Source organism: Mytilus trossulus, chromosome 2 (genome assembly GCF_036588685.1).
Source record: "Mytilus trossulus isolate FHL-02 chromosome 2, PNRI_Mtr1.1.1.hap1, whole genome shotgun sequence".
NCBI classification, from domain to species: domain Eukaryota; kingdom Metazoa; phylum Mollusca; class Bivalvia; order Mytilida; family Mytilidae; genus Mytilus; species Mytilus trossulus.
This window is the reverse complement of record NC_086374.1, coordinates 3,615,816-3,638,009: the sequence shown is the minus strand read 5'-3', so window position 1 is coordinate 3,638,009 and position 22,194 is coordinate 3,615,816. Positions and strand designations below refer to the sequence as shown.

Genomic DNA, 22,194 nt, shown 5'->3' with positions numbered 1-22,194 from the left:
TAGGGAACACATGTAAGACGTTGAAAAGCTATGAGGAGCGATTGATATCAGATTACAAGTTTCAGACAAACAAATATTGATTTAAAACAGGAATAAATATTTCCGAATATGTTATCAAATTTAGAAATCTAGTTTGAAAACATTTTTATGATTTTGGTCAATTTTCGAGTAATTGTAAAACTTAAAAGGACAATCCTAACAAAAACGAAACATTCTACTGGGAGCTCAGCAATGATGTAAATCATTTTATTTAGGTTAAGGATGTCCGACAATGCAAAAATACCAAAAGCATGTAAACATGTGTAAAATTGATTTAAAGTTATTTCAGTTAACGATGTTTTGCACTGAATTACGTTGATTTCATGGACATGAGCAGAGTTATTATTATAGAATATTGTTTGACAACATTATGACTTACTGTCTGTGGGTGAAAAATAATATGATGTGGGCGAATCATGTTAATTTAATATTTAATCCTTATATACCATACGTATGAAGTTAAATAGTCTGATCGTAAGGTTTCGGATTTTTTTTGGTTATATGTGTAATCATTCTATTAGAAGTTCTATAGTTTATAAACCTAACCTAACTTACATAATTTGCCAGGTTCATGGTGCAAAGATAATTGTCCATGTTTGAACAATGGAACATGTATCTGTGACGACAAGACAGGAGAAGGCCTTTATTGCAAATGCCCAGAAGGTATTTCAAGAACTATTATATATAATACTGTATCCGACCAGCAAAGCAGAACATACATACAGCGTTTAGTGTCTATTCTCTAATTACTGGAAAACGTTAAATTGATCAGCAAATTATAAATATGTCAAAATATCTGCAGTTCGAAAGAATAAAATCTACGATGACCTACCGTTGTATAATTCTGCGTCATTTTGTCTCACAGGAGAGTTCATCTCATTGGCAATCATACCACATCTTCTTACTGTTGTATTAGAAGTACTAAATTATGAAAATGAAAGGAAGTTTACCATTGTTTGCCACAATGCATTCAAATGTCATACATAGGTGAAAACATTTTTCAATGTCTATGCACCGATATATTTGATGTTTATAAGATGTTCGAAAATAACCTATTGGAATTATACTGCATCTCCATAATTTTATAAAGAACCGATTTTCAAACCGATTCCTTTTCAATTGGCAATTACCTGCCCAAGAACTTACCTATCGTTGAGAAACTGTTATGTTGTGAAATGTCTTTCAATTAGGGGATCTCTGCAAAACGAAAGGCGTTCCATAAAACTACACTTTGAAGGTTTACATGCAGAACAGTAAAATTTGAATATCAACAATATAATCTTTCTTAAATAGTTCTTTCATCTAAAAAACAACCCTGTTATAACTCAGTGTAACTAATGTATCGGACAAATAATCACTTGCTTTCAAACTATCAATTATTCTGAAAGAAAACAAAGAACTGCGTGTGTGTCAAAAACCCATCTTTGTCATGCAATATTAAACCAAAGAGGATTTAAATATGTAACAGTTTTAAAAGCATCTGGAGAGCCCTATTGAATAATTATGCAATTGAAAAATAAAATTTAGTTCAAATGACATAACAATAAAATATCAATTGTTGCAAAGGTACTGCAGCCATTATTTTACATAGCATCTAGTTGAAACTAGTAAACTGCAATTCGTTTTCACTTACTAAATACATTTCACAAATGAGTTTACTCCCCTTTCTTTTCATAATCAGAAACCTATATCATGTCAAATATTTGATCACAATCCAAATTCAGATAGTATTAAGCTTGAATATTGAGTCCACACTTGCACACACGGTTCAGTGTTCGACCTCTACGGTCGCATCATGCTGTGCTTGGCGAAGCATTTTACTCGATGATATTGTGAAACACATGGTACCTGGGTACAAAGTGTGTGTGTAAAGATGACCAACACAAGATCTTAGAGACCTGAAAATATTTGAAACCCTGTCAACCTGTTTTGAAGTAACTGCCCATATAGTGCGGTGACAGAAGTGTAAAAAGTCGTCTAGATCGCGAGTTTAATCTCCCCAAATAACACACGGCTAAAAATGTCTTCTTTCGTTTTTGCCCTGTCGTCAAAATTTCGTACGGTCACATTTTTCTAAAAAGTCGTTTTAATGACTAGTAGTATATTGGAGAATTTCAACCCCCCTTTTTGAAAATGAAAAATTGTGAATGTTTGCCTACATTTAATTGAAATAATTTTTCCTGAAGCTATTTTCATATGTCAAAATATTCTATTCAGAATTGTATTTTCTTCTAATCTATAAAATTTGCTAAGTTTGGACTGTTTAAAAATGAGGTAATTTTAATTGGAAATTTAGACACAAACTTTAGTTTCTTCTTCATAGCAGTAATAAAGATTATCCCATTATATTTTAAGCATATAGTAATTCATAAAACTAATAAGTGATAAAAATTTCGGAACCAAAATATGAAAAAAACCTTAAGAAATCAATGGAATAAGAATGAGAAAAAAACTTCAATTTTAACACGGAACTGAATCACTTGCCTTCCGTCACATTTTGTGTATTAGTCAATAATTTGCCCTCAACTGATATATGGATTTACTACCTTTTTCGCTATTATATACACATATTTTCATTAAAGTGCACTGATATATGCCACTTATTGTAAAATCAAAATAATTGACGGATAGTTTCAGTAAATATTCCATGACATATTAAGTCCGTTGCAACTTGCTCCATTAAGTCCAAAGAAAAGACAAAAGTCGTTAAATTTTATGCAGTGCTTAAATAATCGACTAAAATTTTGAGTCAATTTACCAGTAAAGGGAAGTCGATTTTTGTATCTGCATTGAACAATGTTGAATAAAAGATTGTATGAAGTGAACATCAAGATATTTCATGCAATAACTGTTAATTTGAAGAACTCTGTGCAGGCAGTTTATCAAAGTTCATGCTACAAAAGTTAAACTAGTAAACATATTGGTTCCCCCTTTAGAGCGAGGAAGCTCCTCAGCTCTGATATTTAATGACGACATACAATAATCGGACTGTTGTCCCTTAGTTTCGGGTAATTGTACGCGTTCTATAATGCAATCGTTCAACTGGAGCGCTTGTATTTTGTTGCAACAAAACATTTGATAAAGATACAAACGTTTGAATCAGATGAGCGTATTAAGAATGTTTTATCCGTGTCAGATAAGGTTAAAGTTGAAACAGTTTCCCGTCCATCATTTAAACTTCAAGCACTGTGTCATTTTGATTGCATTACAAATAATTTGCTAAAAACGAAAAAAATAAATCCAAACCCGTTGAAGCAGATATTTCAGATCAGGATACTGCTTTTACTAATTTTATTTTGGCTATTGAAAACAATTTAATGGTAATTCCCATGACACAGTTACTTGATAAATATAGATCTTTCCTTCCGGCTGATTTTAATTTAAAATATTCTACTTGTAGAATGCAGTCTAAACTCATTTTGGCTGTTGTCTGCTCTATGGTCGGGTTGTTGTCGCTTTGACACATTCACCATTTCCTTTCTCAATTTTATCATTTGCTTTTTATAGAAATTCAGTTGTCAATCAACTTCAACAAGTTCAAGGCAAAATAACATAATACTTAGTAGCAAAAAAAACTATTTGAGATGCCTAGCTGCAAGTCAATTGAAAACTGACCTCGAAATCTCAATGTCAACCGTAGTAGATATAAATCACGGACAGATATTCATTCCGCTGCAAGCATACTTAGAAATGACATCGAAGCTCTACAGAAGAATACCCAACTTCGGATGAATTGTCACTTCCTTCTTCAATTCATTCAATGCTTTCGTATTTATTGCAATTCATTTTATGGTTACTCGATGAAACTGAATACAGACAAGACTATTCTGGAAAATGGCACCAGAGAAATTGCGTAAATGTTAATTAACTGTTGAGTCAATCGTTTGTGTGGCCTTTTTCCCCCTCCTTTTCATTTAGGATTGGCATTACAAATGTACCATGAGTTTGGTTCAAAACACCTTGTTGAAACTTTGAATGCCAATGGATTTTATGCTTCTTAAAGTGAAGTGCGACGCTAGTACGCTATCTAATGTGTTGCCAACCATGAAATTGAGTGAATTCAAGATAGTGTGTACGTCTCGTATAATGTTTCCCCATCATCTTTGCAGACAGGCATATGGATGTCATCGCACTTTCCAAAAACCCCTTTAGATCTCTGTTAAATCTTGGATGAATTGATAGGGATGGTTTGAAGCATTTTTAGGAACAAATGCCTTCCGATTTCCTACAATACCTTGTCTGTCCTTGTAAGGAAAAACTCAAAATAACGTGTTTTCTTTGAGCAGAACCTTTCAACGTTCAGACTTGTGGCCATGAGTGAAATGTGTAGAAATATTAAAACATGTCTTGTTGAAAAAGAAGATGATGGAGATGACGGTTGATTTTGGTATAAAGCTTTTTGCCCTGGTACACACGGTCCCATCCCCCAGGTAAGGGGAGTGTTGGTGCGCCCTTAAAAAGTCAAACCCCGCCACATTCTGTATGTGTCTGTTTAAAGTCACGAGACGGTAATGCAGTGTTTGTCGTTTGTTTCTATATACCATATTTGTTTCTTTCTCATTTATTTTGTACATTAATCAGGCCGTTAGATTTTTCGTTTGTTTTACATTATTCATTTCGGGATTTGAAGACTATGCAGTATAACTTTTACTCATTGTTGAAGCCCGTACGGGACCTATACTTGTTAATTTATGTCTCATTTGGTCTCATTTTGAGAGTTACATGTAATTGTCTCATTTGCAATCATATCACATCTTGTTTTTCTTATATGGAATACTTTTGAAGTTTGTGGTACGTTGCAAGGAAAAAAAGGGGGGATATAGGTACAAAACCTTTAATATAACAGATATCTACCAGAGTTAAATACACAACAACAGATAGTACTATGGAAGCAGTAATAATCGTGAACAACAACCAAAAGCAATGAGTAGTCAATAAAAAAACTGAAGTATCCGCAAATTCAATTTGAGGTCATATTTGACTGAAGAGTTATATTGCTTCGGATTGATACCTCAACCAATATGATAGTTTAAAAAATAATTTTAAAGTATTGCCCTGCATGACACTTGATTTTTAACCGAAATTGAAATTTTTCATAAGGTTAAGGTGCTCAAATCATTTTATAGGTTGAAAACTTGATTTTTGAAGTTTTGTTTATAAAACGTCGTTTTAGGAATTTATTTGATAATAAAATCTCAATGATTAAGGTTTATGTATAATAACAAACATTACTAAAGCCAAAACGTATCATTTGTATTTAGGTACAGTTTAGAAATAAGAAAAAAATGTCAAAATTGAAACCCTCCCAAATTTTCCCAAATTTTTACATATGACCTTTGACCTCAATTTGTAAAAAATGTGACCATATCAAATCATGACGACAGGCATATTATTATAGTACACGATTTCCTCTTTCCAATGATATATTCTATAGGTGTGTGTTCGGTGGGGAGATTAAATTAAAAAAAATCTGCCTTCAGTCACCGCACTAATAATACAAATTCCTAACTTATTGTTTGCCGTTATGTTGAAAATATTAGCAGCTAGTTTTTAAAGTGTGATCAATTTAATGGATCAGCATATCAAGAACTATCTACTTTGAAAAGTTGACGATGCAGTTTGGAGTCTTTACCCCTCGAAGATGTCGGTTATTAATTTGGGGATGTACGGCGAGAGGGCGGACGGGCCCGGTGGTTGGTCGGCAGTCAAATGTTGTCCGTGCATTCACTCATGAACCGTTTAACCACAGCTTTTTAAATTCAAATATGTTGTTACTGACAAACAAATGGAGGTCGAGTTCAATAATGACGATTTCGACTTTGTATTTATGTCCGACATGTTGCGACGAACGGACGGACGGTCGGACAACCCCATGCTCTTTCACAAAATTCAACCACATTTCAAATTGAGAGCTGTTTTAGGCTGAAAAGTTGTGTCTATACTTGCTCAACTGTTCAGGGTTTGACCTCTGCAGGAAAATCCGATTTGCTGTTTCTTTGACAGCCTCTTGCTGTTTCTTTCAGGTTTTGCTGTCTATTTTAAAACTTATAAATGTTATTTTGTAAATCGAATATAATAACAACACATAGGGGTACTCATGTATGTGCTTATAAAAGAAATAACTAGAAAACTGGTGTTTTTAGAAGGTGACCAAAACTGACACATATTTGCATCATGTATTAATATACAAGAAGCTCAAGTAGTTTAAACAAAATGATTTTACTTCAGGATATGATGGTACATATTGTGAAAATATACCGTATCGTAGATGCAAAATAGATCATGAGGCATCAGAATTAGAGCACTGTAAGAAAAGCAGAAATGAAACATGTTTTATAAATATTAAGGATATAAAACTAAAGTGTACAATATCAAAAAGTAAGTACAATAGTTTAAAATAAAGGCAACAGTAGTATACTGCTTTTCGAAATTCATAAATCAATTGAGAAAAAAACCCTTACAAATCTGAGTTACAAACTAAAAATGAGAGAAACGCATTAAATATAAATAATAGGAGAACTACGACACAACATAAATGCAGCACTAAAACAAAACACGCACAGAAACGAACTATAATATAACAACGGCCATTTTCCTGACTTGGTACAGGATATTTTAAAGAAAATGTTGGGTTGAACATGGTTTTGTGGCTAGCCAATCTTCCCGCTTTTAAGGTAATGTTAAAAATACCTTAAAATGACAACATTACCCTCTGAATTGATATATGTGTAAATTGGTTTAAATTCCGGTTATTTACCACTTTTTTTTAACCAACCGAGTCCTTTGATGAATGGTGCTATATGATATTATGATAAAAACTATTCCAATTCTGATAGGATTTCGTAAAGTATTGCTGTTTGAAATCGTCTTTACAAGTTGGTACCCGCATTTGAATGGTTGCTTCAAAAACGCCGATGAAGGTTTTCTGCTATATTTGTTTTTAAACACACCCAAATAAAACATTTTATTCTTTATAATCAAATTTATTTACTCTTCAGGTAAACACCTATAGGCTCATTGTATGTAATAAATTTGTACTAATATTCAAAACTTTGTGTAAAATAACGATCTAAGTTGAATGTTTAAAAAAGTAAAAGAAGCTTATTTTTTAGTATAAAAAGGCAAAATCAAATCATCTTAAACCCAGGTTAGGAATATGACAGCTGTTTTATTCATTCTATGTTTTTCATCACTTGATTTTTCCAAGTGTCTTTCCGTTTTGGGTTCGATAGTTTTGTTATATTACTTTTTTAAACATGGTAATAACATTCATAACCCGATTAATTATATATCTAAAATAGTCTATGGCTCAACTAAGCTTATACCGAAATTAAACCATATTAACTGGTTGAATCTACTATTGAAGAATTTTAGAAGACAATAACAATCACAACCAAGGAGTAAACAAAAAAAAATGAAACCAAAAGACATTTACATCAACATCGTCTTTTTTTTTTTTTTTTAGCTAACGTTAATATCTTAATTACTATATATGACACAGGTCATGTAGTCAGCATACATAAATTGCATTTAATAGTTCATTTCATTTTGTATGTGGTACATTTAAAGAAGTATAAATAGCAGAGAAAAACTGTCGGTGATACAGCAACCGACATTGGACCTTTATCCCAAAACAATTAGTTCGGTTTTGCAAATTGTGAATTGTACATATTTGTTATGAAGCAGTTAAGCAGACTGCATAACAATACACAAAGAATACATTTTTGGTATCGTGAGTTCATCTATATCTAGTAAATTAATATTGGTCAATTTATCCTAATGAAATTTATTATATATTTTATTTATTTATATTTAAGAAGTAGACGAATCAATTGAAAACTGCATCTCTAACAACACGGAAATAATGAAATCTGTCTTTTTATCAACAAAGGAACAAATAATATCACCAAAGAAGAATGGTGGAAAATCTTGTCTATTATGTTTTGAATTGATCATTTTATCTATGTTTATTGAGTTTTATTACATTTATGTTCTTTAAAACAACTGTACTATATTTGAATTTTTAACTGAGGTGAGCAATAACATGTATTAATGTTGGTTTTTTCTGAAATAATGAGTTTTATATGTATGTCTTGGGATCATATTTGAATTGAACATCATACATTATGTATATATATTAATTCCATTATCATCACAAATTCTAACCATACATACTGACATAAACTCAGAGGAAAATCTGTCCTAATTACATTTGGAATTACTTGTTATAACTGGACGAAAATTTACAGAAATACGTGTTTAACTTTCCATTTAGTTTCCTATTCCGCCAGAAGAATGATAAAAGTGCAATACAAGTTTTGTATTAGTTATATGTTTACTTTTGTTGTACTAAATTTAACACATGCATTATGAACTAGTTTTAGATTTTACGATACTTATTTATTATGGCAGAACTCTGGGTTTGAAGAAATCAGCTGTTTATATAAGTTCTGTTATGAAACCAAAGAAACAATAAGTCCTCTTTTCTTGGAATGTACTTGAGTTAGAAATTTCAGCTCTTTTTTAACTTAAAAGTTATTTATTATTAAATGTTAAAAACATTGTTTCTGGGTCAGATTCATGGGATTTTTGGCTAAATTGAAACACTGTTCTGGTTATGTATTTCATTTATACATGTCGCTCTAATAAACGCACTTCAATACCGACTCTTACAGGTGCGACTACTTTGATTAAAAATACCTACCAAACACCAAATATATATTTATATGTGAGGAATCTATGTTTTTCGTACTCATTCAATAAGAAAATATGGTATCAGTGCCAACGAGACAGCTCTCAATCCAAGTCATAATTTGTAAAAGCAAACTATTACAGGTCAAAATACGTTCTTCAACACGGATCATTGGCACACACCGAACAGCAAGCTATAACCGGCCCCTAAAATGACTAGTGTAAAACCATTCAAACTGAAAATCTAACAGTTTAATCTAATAGAAAAAGTAGAAACGAGAAACATTTATGAAACACATATTTTAAAACTGTATAATAATATGATATTGTTGTACATGACAGTTAGACAATTATGTGTTTGCATGATAAAATTGCTATCGACAATGTTTATTAAGATTGTTTTTATAAGTGTATGTATATGTTTGATTTGATTTTATTGTATTTAAATTGGTTTTTTTCATGACTTTATAGTTGTTATTTGATTATGTAATTATATCCAATATGTCCTGTATGTCTCTTATATGTATATGATCTCTCCTGACATCTTCTGGTGCCACTCATGTTTATGTTTATTTCGACGTTTTAGTTGACAGAAATGTTTGTGATAAGTGAAAAAGGTTCATGAAATCATTCATGCAATTTATTCCAGAGTGATAAAAAATGAGTATGATCTAGTAAATAATTACCATATACATGCAGAACATTTAAGCTTTTAATTGCTATTGAAAAAAATTTGATAATAATACTTATATTATTAATTATATGTTATATATATATATCTATGTATCTCAACATTTTGAGTTTTTTTTTAAATAAAAAAATTAATACACAAAAAAAAATATGTTCGGAAAAAGCCACGAATTTGATATTGTTTTTATTTTTTAATGAACAATTGAAGTCCGAACAATATAAAAATGGCAGTGATTTTTAACACAAGATCATCCCATGATGACTATGGTATATAATGAAGTGTGATAGGTTGTGGATGCTTAATCCTCTCTGACTGACAAATATGTCGTTATTCACGCAGATAAAAACTCTAATAATATTGTCTTCGCATGTAAAAAGTAAAATCACAAAATTCTGAACTTTGAGGAATTCAAAACGCAAACTATCTAATTAAATGGCAAAATCAATGGCTTAAAAACAAAGAAGCCTATTAAGTGTCAATGAGCTAGACGAAATTAGGCAGAATTGTACGTCGTAGATTTGTCTTTCAGTAAGTAGATCCTTTTTCTTTTGCACAAAAAGGCGAAAATGCATATCGGTTTAAACATAACAACATTGTACTGGAAAACCTTATATATAATAGCAAACTAAAGTAAATTGAAACATTGCTAGAATGTTAATTTGAAATTAATGACCCCGAGAAGAGTAATACATTTCCATGTAAAACTGATTTTTATTGTTTTTAACGTCAATAATTTTAACATTTTCTATACCTGCTAATACAATTTTTAATCAGGAATACCTATCAGGATGTTTAACAAGTTTATTACACAAATGAATACACATCTGTAGATAAAGCTATAGGGACAGTAAAATAAAGTTGATATCTATATTTTTGACGAAAAATTCGATATGTTTAATTAACTGGCGATAATGAATTATGGCTATTCGAAAAATTGAATTCTCTTGAAGGAAATGAAGGCATGTTCGTTCAAAAAATTATTTTGATGTAAGTGAATGACAAAACTACAAAAATACTCTATTCGGAAAAGAATTATTTTGTGAACATACGAATTTCTTACAACATAGGGAAATTAAAGTAGACATATGTATATTCATTATAAAATGATTTCTAGCCAAGTTATACTTGGGGGGGGGGGGGGGGGATATACTCAACATTTAGACAACTTGTAACCTTTTTTTCGTCGCACTATAAGGTTCTAATAGACCCACCTTAAATGTATGTGTTCTTTGCAAAACATAGATAGATTAGCTACTATATCCCTATCCCTGTGGTCAACACTTCTATGATAATAAGAGTTATCATTGATATGATAATTAATAGTAATTACATGTTTTCAAAATGTTTTATAAAACAATAACAATCAAATCAAGGAGTTTTAACATAGACTCACAAAACCAAAGGACATTTACCTCATTAGTTATAAATGATAAATAAGAAACAACACGAACTGCACTAAAAACCGGGAATGAAATCAGGTGCCCCGGAATACGGCACCCGTCGTGTTATTTCTTTGTATAGTTCGATGATGATGGAAGGTTATTATGTCTGAGGAAGAATATCAGATATGATTTCTGACATACTTTTGGCATATTGGCCAATCAGCTCATGATGGCGACCGTAAACTTTTTGAATGAGGACCTTAATTTGATTGATTCATAGACATATATACTCCATATGCTGGTGCCGCTGGGATGTTGCTACACAGAAATGGAAAATGACTATAGGAAAATTAAAATCATCACGTTTATCATAAATTTTGCTATTTAACCTACCATGAGTAGTCATTTCGATAAAATGGTCTAAATATGAAGCAGATTTCGGATGTGACCTTTAGGTGTAATACCACCAAATCATGGTACGTCACATCCAGTTGTATACGAAAGTAGGCCTTAAAAAATATTCCCTTGAGTTTGACAGTTGTAGAAAATTAACCCTGCATTTCAATGCACTTACATTTTTCATAAACATGTATATTGGGTATCTGAAAGCATCATTCTTTTTTTATTTGATGGTCTTATAAAAATATTTTTGAACGTTTAGGTTACATAGTTACCAAAGCAGGTAACCAGTAAATAACAGTGTAAAAAATGGGTTGTTTACTTCCGGTGATGGTTACTTTCTATATGCAATGAAATGTAGTGTGAAATTTTCACTGTAGCACTGGATAGGATTCAACTTTATACATGCAAAGTATTTCTTTGGTTGAAATAAAGGTACAAACTGTACAATTGTTTTAAAATTGTCAATTTTACATAGATTAATAGGGACAAATCAATGGTGGTATTACACCTTAAATGTAATCTTTTTTTTTTATTAAGAGACAGTACATCATCAATATACCGAAAGGTGAAATAAAAAGACTGGGCTACTTCCTTTTTTTCAGTTGAATTCCTACCCAAATATAGGCAACAGTAGTAAACAGTAGTAAACCGCTGTTCAAAACTCGTAAATCGATGGTTAAAAAAACAAAATCGAGGTAACAAACTAAAACTGAGGGAAACGCATTAAATATAAGCTAGTAATAGTGTCAAGGCAGTTGTACGTACATCTTGTAAAACTCCCGAGGCAGTGACAAAGTAACATTGAAATTATGGCTTGTTAAATCCTTGGTGCAGTGACATTGACATTTTGGTTGAAGAAAAACTTACCAATACGAGGATTAGACTGACACACACACACACACACACACACATTGTGTGATATACTATTTATACAGGTATTTGGTAAATATCAACTGTAAACAAACTTAAAATTAAGGATAAGCTTCCCCATGAATAACATACCTTAGAAGAGGGGGCGAAAGATACCAGAGGAACCATGCAACTGATAAATAGAAAACAAACTGATCGCAAAAAAAGAAAAAAAAAGATAAACAATAGTATACAGGCACAAGATAGAAAACTAGGCAGTAAGCGACACGAAGCCCATAAAAAACGGGGTTGGTCTCAGGTGCTCTGTAAGGGTATGCAGATCTTGTTCCACATGTGACATGCGTCGTCTTGCTCAGGCTATAACACACCCGGTAAATAGTCTGATTAGGTAGGTCACATTAGTGAAAAGGGAACAGAATTGGAGTTAAAACGTAAGGAACATATCCGAAACCATCTGTGAAACAAATATTCCATAACGGTTAAATAAATCGTGATGACGTTCGTAAAACTTACGAAGGGATGATTTCGAACCCTAGGTTAAATAGTTGTTAATATCTGTGTCATTTTGGTCTCTTGTACACAGTTGTCTCATTGGCAAACATAGCAAATCTTCTTTTTTAAATTGAAGAAAATATTAAGATTGACCTTTAATGTTTTTAATCGAATTATTGTTTATTCACTGACTGATATTGAATATAAAAAAGAAAATATGGTATGATTGCCAACGAAACAACTGTCCAAAAGAGACCAAAATGACACAGACATTAACAATTATAGGTCACCGTACGGCCTTCAACAATGAGCAAAGCCCATACCGCATAGTCTAAATATGTAACACATAAACAAACGACAACCACTGAATTACAGGCTTCGGACAGGTACATACTTAAATAATGTGGCGGGGTTAAACATGTTAGCAACATCCCAACACTCCCCCTAACATGGGACAGTGTTATAACAATACAACAAAAGAACGAACTATAAAAATCAGTTGAAAAAGGCTTAACTCATCAGATGGACAAAAATACAAGTAGACGTGTTTCATATAGCCTGTTTTAAAATACATGTTACTACTGATTTAACATTTGTTTTGATAGTTTTAAATGTTATGAACACTAACAAAGAGTCTTTCTTAATTAGAACACGACCTTAGCTACTTACATATTTGTAGTATATAAGTGTTTGTAATATGCCAATCCTGTAATGTTATTTTTACTGTATCCGTGATGAATTTCTGAAGTAGAATGCTACATAAACATACGACAAATTCATTATTTTTCAATTCAAAATTCAGAAATAATATATATTGTGTACTGTTTTTATAAATTCATGATATAGTTATAAGATGCGGAAGGAATTTTATCGCGCCTACAGCCGTCAAGGTGCAAAACTGCTTCACAAATAGATGAATAGGAAAAAAATCACAAACAGAGCGTAAAATACATTTGAAAGTAGCAGTTCAGTTTCATTTGCAGAAAAATGTACCTTTTTACACAATTATTAATAATGTTTAATTTAAAACAGGTTTGTTTTGAACCTTATTGCTATTTAATCAAATTCTACCATGTTGTTTTAGTTCGTCGATTCAGGTTTACTGTCGAACAATGGTACTATACTTTGATATTCATCGTAGGGCGTTTCATTTTTAGTGTACATGCGATGCACTTTCACAGAAGGAAATGAGTTAATTTTCATTATGAAAAGTATTAATTCAGTCGACTCTCTAACAAACTGTATAAAAAGTAAAATCACAAAAATACTGAACTCAGAGGAAAATCAATTTGGAAAGTCCATAATCATATGGCAAAATCAAAAAACAAAACGCATCAAAAACGAATGGACAAGAACTGTCATATTCCTGACTTGGTACAGGCATTTTCAAATGTAGAAAATGGTGGATTAAACCTGGTTCTATAGCGCTAACACTCTCACTTTAATAACAGTCTCATCAAATTCCGCTTAATTTACATGATGCGTTAAAAAACAGTCACAATTAATAAAATAGTCAAAATATGGGTACATCAGTCATCATCGTATAACAATTTTAAAAGGAACAATTTAACAGGACACAAAAACATTACTGTCTACGAACACATGGATTGATTTGAGTGTCTGACGTCAGAAAAATTATATACGTCACATTAATTTGTCGTTCAATGTGCATACAAACAATTTTAAAATTTACATAGGCAATGTACGCATACAGGGTTAAAAAAAATCAAAAGTATGTAAGAATAAATTACAGAAATAGACCGAGATTCAAACTAGTCCAAAAGTTTTACATAGAATTTATGAGAATCCAAAACTTTTAAAAGGGAACAATTTAACAGGACACAAAAACATCTACTATCAACGAACACATGGATTGATTTGAGTGTCTGACGTCAGAAAATTATATACGTCACATAAATTTGTCGTTCAATGTGCATACAAACAATTTTAAAATTTACATAGGCAATGTACGCATACAGGGTTAAAAAATCAAAAGTATGCAAGAACAAATTACAGAAATAGACCGAGATTCAAACTAGTCCAAAAGTTATACATAGAATTTATGAGAATTCAAAAATTATTAATTCCACTACGCCATTGAATGATTTTGACGTTTGTGGTTCAACGTATATAGTAATTCATAATAGAAATATATCATAATGACATATTATAGACAAATATCATACTGACGGGATCTTTTAAAGTACAGAGTCACGTTATAAGCACAAAAGAAATACAAAGAGTCACAAAAACAAATCATCAAAAAATGAAAGCCAATACAAACACATTGACGAGATGTATAAGTACCGAGCCACGTCAAACGGATAAAACCATTCAACAGTAAAAGTAATCTTAATAATAGAACAAAAACAAATAAAAGAACAATAAAACATGTTGTTAAGATGATACACAACATCAGTACGCAGAATCTATACATCAAGACCATCGTGTATTATTTGAGAAGTTGATACGGAATATTTATCAACAAGGTCTTGGTACCTTCCGATGAACTTTTTTAGAAAAAGGACGAGACGTTCTTTGACATACCCCTGGTTCATCAACTTTCTACTCAGACACTGATGACGTTTTACAAAGTCTGAGTAGGAGCACATGAGGGTTGATTATATATGGATACTTATTTAGTGAAAGATATTCTGAGATAATATATCAATAAATTCCTTAAAAGAGGGACAAAAGATACCAAAGGGACAGTTAAACTCATAAATCCAAAACAAACTGACAACACCATGGCTAAAAATGAAAAAGACAAACAGAAAAACAATAGTACACGTGACACAACATAGAAAACTAAAGAATAAACAACACGAACCCCACCAAAAACTAGGGGTGATCTCATGTGCTCTGGAAGGGTAAGCAGATCCTGCTCCACATGCGGCGCCCGTCGTGTTGCTTATGTGATTAAAAATCCGGTAAATAGTCTAATTCGGTAGGTCAAATTCATGAAAGGGAAGGGGATTGTAGTTACGACGTAAGGAACATATCCGATATCATTTACGAAACGGTTATTCCATAACGGTCAACCAACTCGTGATGGCGTCCGTAAAATTTACGAAGGGATGATTTCAACTTCACCATTTGGAACTCTTGGTTTAATAGCTTCCTTGTGAGCAGTAACCCTCTATCAAGAAAATCATGATAGGAAATGCAAGCACGGTAATATCGTATCAATGGGAGATATATACCCCGTATGCAGGTGCTGCTGGAATATTGCTACAAATAGAAGTTATTGCTAATATAGTCAATTTTTCCCCTAATATGTGTCCAGATCCAAATCTATATGTGTGATAAAATGTGTCTTTTCCTTTGACACGCCGTCATTTAATACATATATCTTGGACATTGGAGCCAATCCACATCACCGAAAAAGCAAAGTTTCTGTTTCGGTCTAAGTCTACATCGCATACTAATAAATTAAACATTTTAAGATGTATTTTCCTAATGCATGTGATTTAAACGCGTGGTTGTCGCGCTTGCTTTGATTGTGTAAATGTTGTCTAAAGATTGTAATTAAGATTTAGCAAACAAAAACGATCTCTATTTCACAAGTGGGTGAGTTGAAACGTTTTCATTTTGCTCAAACAATTGACGCTGAGATGACTGGATAACTGATATTGATCATGCCATTGTGTATACATCTTATACAGTAAAGCAATAATGGAGTCACTTTAATTATGTTTGAATTTCATGTAAGTCGGTGTTATACATAATCCAATTCGCAATTGTAAAAATACAAAGAAATATTAAAAACAGTTACATGGTAAATGGTTCAATACCACAAGGTATAACCGCCGTACAGTTGATTCTATCCGTTAATTGTAATTAGACCAGTCTAACATTTTCATCAAAGACTAACTGACGAACTGTTCAGTTAAGTATTCAATGTGCATGAAAACTAAGTTTACTGCTTCTGTCAGCATTGTACATAATTTATATTACATGAATACCATATGACGATCTGTAATAGACAGGTCTGACATCATATTAATGTTAGGAAGCAACTTAATTGTGTAATAATCACACCTTGCTTTTCTATTTTCTAATAAATTGGTCACATCTTTACAGTTTACACAATTTGCCCTTTTATATCTTTCATTATTATGGAAGAATTATTATTTTTGATCTGAATGTATTATTTTCGGTAAGACTTTTTTCAGTCTCATTGCAAGAAGTTTTGCTATGATTTTATAATCGGTGTTAAGTAATGTAAGAGGTCTCCAATTTTTAATATTTTCCCTTTTACCACCCTTATGTAATAACGTAAGAACCCCTTTATGTTGTGATTTACTTAAGACATTTTTATCAAATATTTCTTGAAGGAGTGTGAAAAAATCATTTTTTATTATATCCCAATACAGTATGTAAAATTCAGATATAATGCCATCCTCACCTGGTGATTTGTTAGTCTTGAGATCTTTGAGCACTTTTTCTAATTATTCCATATTTATATTACTATCAAGCATCTCCTTATCGTCCGAACTTACCTTATTTTCAATAAATTGGCAAAGCTTTTCACCGCTATTTTTGTCCCACTCTTCAGCCGTAAAAAGTGTGGAATAGAAATTTACTTGTTCTTTTAATATCGAATCAATATCATATTTATACTCACCCGTTTTTGTTTTTATACGATTCCATAACTTGTTTTGACCATTTTTCATTTCTAAACTAAAAAAATATTTCGTTGATTTTTCACTTTCTTCTGACGATTTAATTTTTGCCCTAATTTTCGCAGATTCTGTCAAATTTGTATAAATATCCTTAATTTCGCTTTCAATTTCGGTTATTCTAGAATTGGTGGTACGTGTTTTTTCCTCTACTAATTTTAATGCTTCGAGTTGTTTTTCAAGTTTTTTAATGTGATTGTTATTATATACTCGATTTAGTGTTTTACTTACATTAATTGTTAGAAATTTTATTTTACTTTTGGTAATATCCCACCATTCTTGTATATCATTATATTTGTCTTTACTATTTTTCCATCCTTCCCAAAAGATTTTAAAAGCATTTGAAAACTGCTCAGATTTAATTGTATTTAAGTTCATAATCCACATACCCGGCCCTCTTTCTATATCATCTAACTTAATTTTTGATGTAACTATTTCGTGATCACTAAATGGGAAATGAGATATACGAGTGTTAAATATTTTACTATTTAAAGATTTGCTGCAGAAAAAAAAATCTATACGAGACTTAGACTCAAATATAAACTTAATAGTGCTTTTAATTTTTTTTATCAAAATTGTCTTTAAAATTTTTCTACTAAAGGGGGTACACAATACCTTAGAAAGATTACTCTTATTCTTAGGTCTGTTTCATTGCATGCAATATGCAAGACTTTGATGATCCAGGTTTTTCTTATTAATGATGGGCAAATAATATTGACTATACATGTATATTTCTTCATTTCTAATTTCTGAATGGATATTATGATTGAGTATTTTTTCAGCTTTTTGCTATTATTTATATATACATTTGTTTTAAATTACATTTTGTAACTCTCTCGCTTTAAAATGAAATACCCCATTGCAATAAATAATTAATTGGTTTGACAAATAGCTGATGCATTTACGACTTTCAAATTGGTGACATCTTAAGTATTAGTTCTAGAATCTTATGATAAAATCAAGAAAATGAAAATATCAACCTGATACAATATATGAGTGTGAATCACTAACTGTTAACCGACATGTTGAAGGATATATTGTTTTGGTTAATTTCATCAATTTTGTATTAGTTTGAAACGTAAGGTATTGTTTATGCACTTTTTATTTAATGATTTTTATTTGCATTAACCATATGTTTCAAGTGTTGTTATATAATGATATAAATTATTATGGTTTATAAATGGGGTGATGATAAATTTTGTATCTTTTTTTTTAAAATACGTCACTCTTTTTTAGGTTTCCCAATTTGCTACCGTACCAATAGTTGGTTTTGAAATAATCAAATCATCTCTATTGCACTAAATGCTGTTGAATAATTTTCTCAGCTGTTAGTATTATTCAATTAAACTTATTACATAATATACATAAATAAACATTGATGTAAAGAATGATTTATTCATTGTTTATTTTTCTCAGCTAACAAATAGGACAAAATGTAACGGATCTACACCGTACCGTTTTGTTATACTCATGTGTTTTTGGCTTTCTCACAGGACACGTGTGTAATTGGAATTTGCTTATTTTTTTATAATTTGAAGGATTATTTTTTTTCAAACTTACATACTTAACCATGTTAATGGAAATACATATATAGGTAAGTTAAAATTATATTAAATTCAAATCAATAGGTTATTTGCGACGCTTTTCTTTGGCACCTCGTGTTATTATTTATACAAGGGACGTAGCATGTCTTGATTTGTCAAGGTCAAGCACAAACGTATGTGAGTTTACTGTGCCTCGCCCTACCTAATTTTTTTTCACCATTTTTGATTAAAGCACTGTTAAAGTCACAATCTTGCTCCCATAGACGCAATGTATTTTTGTTTTATTAAAGATAAAAGTAAATCCCTACCTATCTACTTTTTTGTTGTTGACAATAAACGTACATACTTTTTTTGTTTGGCCCAGAAATGCGCATTATCTAGAGATATTACTTACAGGTTACAATATGTTGATGTCTTCAATATCATTTTTTCCTGTTATAATATTTCTTATCGCATTTAATTTTATTATGTCGTATATTTCCTTTTTGAAAATTTGGAAGATTTCTATCTTTGTTTCTGTTTGTTTGAAATAAAATATGTCTTATATATGGAGAAAAACAAAACTGTTATAAACAAAGACAAAAGACAAAATATTGTATTTTCTCGGACACAAACGTGTACAAGAGGTCAAAACATGATAAAAGAGAGACGAAAGATAACAAAGGGACAGTCAAACTCATGAATCTTAAACAAACTGACAACGCCATGGCTAAAAATGAAAAAGACAAACAGACAATCAATAGAACATATGAAATAACAAGGAAAACTAAAGAATAACAACACGAACCCCACCAAAAACTAAGGATGATATCAGGTGCTCCGGAAAGGGAAAACAGATCCTGCTTCACATGTGGAACCCGTCGTGTTGCTTATGTGATAACAAATCCGGTAAATAGTCTAATTCGGTAGGTCACGTTCATGAAAAGAAAGGGGATTATAGTTACGACGTAAGGAACATATCCGATATCATTTGTGAAACGGTTATTCCATAACGGTCATCCAACTCGCGATGGCGTCCGTAAAATTTACGAAGGGATGATTTCAATTTCACCATTTGGAACTCTTGGTTTAATAGCTTCCTTGTGAGAAGCAACCCTCTATCAAGAAAATCATGATAGGAAATGCAAGTACGGGAATATCGTATCAATTGGGAGATATGTACCCCGTATGCAGATGCTGCTGGAATGTTGCTACATAGAAATGAAAATTTCACAATTGGAAAGCTGAAATCATCTCTTTTGTCGTAAAAATTTGTTTTCAACCGACCCTCATTGTCATTCCTAGATGTAAGTCAAGACATGAAGCCGATAAAGTATACATATATTCGACAGTAGAGTAGTGTCCGATAATAACACGTGATTTTTATGACATTGGGGTATATACATTATACATATATTACCTATTGATTACATTTGTCCATATATCTTCTTTATCATTCAGTGATTGTGAGAACATAAATATATATAAATATATAAATATTGCATCTGCAACAAATAAGTACATGGATTGAAGACAATAGTTTTGTTTAGTTTTTATTAGTATGATTGTTTTTTTAGTTAGGATATTTAATAGAGTAGAAATCGGTTTTTATTAATTGCACTTTTAATTTTTGCAAGTTTATTTTTAGCGTTAATTTTCTATATAATTATGTTGAAATAAAGCTACATTTTCGTCTGCTAAGATTAGTTAAAGATAACAGTATTTTCCAAAGAATTTATTACTGTGTAGAAAGTTAATGGTTAATCTTAACGGTATTCCTAAATTTTATGACACCTTCAGTAGGTCAGTCTAGTCATTTAGAGTTCAAGTACAAATCGTCTGCACGTGCAGCTGTGGCTATTTAATTTAATTACTTTGTTTTGATCATCTCTGGGAATCAGGTTAAGTTAGTGTGAAATTTTATGTCTACTGGTGAGACGTAAACAGATCGTCTTTATCATGCGATAAGTTAACATCGAAAACAATGTTGTGAAATTGTATTACGAAAATGATTGTATATATTGTAAATATTGGATTAAAACGTAGTTATTAGCAAACATTCGTTAGTTATATGATATGGATATAATAATGCTATTGGTATAACGTTATCGTCGAACTCCCAAATCCCAAAACGTCGAACTTTATATGACACAATTTATTCCACTGCACATTTCAAATCGTCTCCGCAACATTTTGGTAGCAGAGCGTGGTTCAAGGAACTTTAATCGTAATCGTATTGTGAGAAAATGAGTAATTGGGATTTGGAAATCGAAGCAGCGGCAAGCGAGGGAGACAAAATGGACGAAACTGTAATTGCTAAACCGGACGAAAGTTTACAATTAGAAGATCTGAAGAAGGAAAAAGCGAAATCGGCATTTACAAAAACTAGACATTCATTATTGCAAATTCTTGAAGAAGATTTTCCGGATCGTGAAGAAATAAAAGTAATTCAAGAGAAACTTATAAATGCAGAAGAAAAAGCGATGGATATTATGGGGAATTTATACGATAAATACAAGCATAGAAATGACATTCAAAATGTGATGAACACAACAAAAGAAATGGAAAAAATCGAAGAAGAATTCACAGAAGCAGAAAATGAGTGTCGTGACTATTTGATCGAGAGCAAAGTTGCGTCAAGCGTTGGATCCAGTGTATCTAGAATCTCAAAACGAGATAATGTGAATTCCGTAAATAAAGTGGAAAGTAAACATGTTACTGAAGAAAGGGAAGTTAAACCAGAATTCGAACAAACTACGAAAGAAGAAAATAAAAACAAGCAGTTGAAGTCTGAATTAGGAAGCGACATGTGGAAACAATTAAAAAGAGTTTCAATACCTATATTTAATGGAAATAAAAGAAACTACCAGAGCTGGAAAGCTGCATTTCTAGCATGTATCGATCAAGCACCGGCGACAAAGGAATATAAATTATTACAACTAAGACAATATGTGGAAGGTGAAGCGTTACAAGTTATCGAATTTAGGACATTCAGCAGTTGCGTATGATGCCGCAAAGGAGCGCTTAGAAAGGAAGTATGGAGGACAACGAAGACAGATAACCCTGTATATAGAAGAACTTGAAAACTTTAAACCTATGAGAGAAGGTATCGCTAAAGACATAGAACATTTTGCAGATTTACTGGATATAGCAGTTGTGAACTTGAAAGAAGCAGGTCGTTTCGAGGAGCTAAAGAATGGTTCTGTGTACAACAAATTGCAGCGAAAGATGACAGAATCTATGTTGTCGAGGTATCATCGTTGGATATTCGAAAGCGGAAAAACAGAGTCAGTCGAATGTCTACGTGAGTGGATTTTACAGGAAGCAGAGTTTCAAACTATAGCATCAGAAACAATACATGGATTAAGTGCAAACACTAGTAGCAATTCACAGCGGAATTATAAAGGAAATCGTAGGGATGG

The 22,194-nt window shown here is 31.7% G+C and overlaps 2 protein-coding genes across 7 annotated transcripts in view; both read left to right on the top strand.

Moving 5' to 3' along the window:
* The window catches only part of LOC134706289 (uncharacterized), a 29,328-nt gene extending 19,879 nt beyond the window's left edge, over window positions 1–9,449 (top strand). The window contains exons 9-12 of one of the 2 annotated variants that reach the window (XM_063565078.1): window positions 607–702; window positions 6,268–6,417; window positions 7,038–7,058; window positions 7,857–7,974. In XM_063565078.1, the coding sequence (XP_063421148.1) occupies window positions 607–702; window positions 6,268–6,417; window positions 7,038–7,051 (260 nt within the window). In that variant the 3' untranslated portion in view covers window positions 7,052–7,058; window positions 7,857–7,974. Of the gene's footprint in view, window positions 1–606; window positions 703–6,267; window positions 6,418–7,037; window positions 7,059–7,856 lie in introns of both variants that reach the window. The other variant, XM_063565077.1, reaches the window with a different exon arrangement.
* A 9,025-nt stretch (window positions 9,450–18,474) lies between these two features.
* LOC134706288 (uncharacterized) overlaps window positions 18,475–22,194 on the top strand; it is a 37,402-nt gene continuing 33,682 nt past the window's right edge. For 4 of the 5 annotated variants that reach the window (XR_010105607.1, XM_063565076.1, XM_063565072.1 and 1 more), the window contains exon 1: window positions 18,592–18,843. The gene's annotated coding sequence lies outside the window, so the exon portion shown is untranslated. The other variant, XM_063565073.1, reaches the window with a different exon arrangement.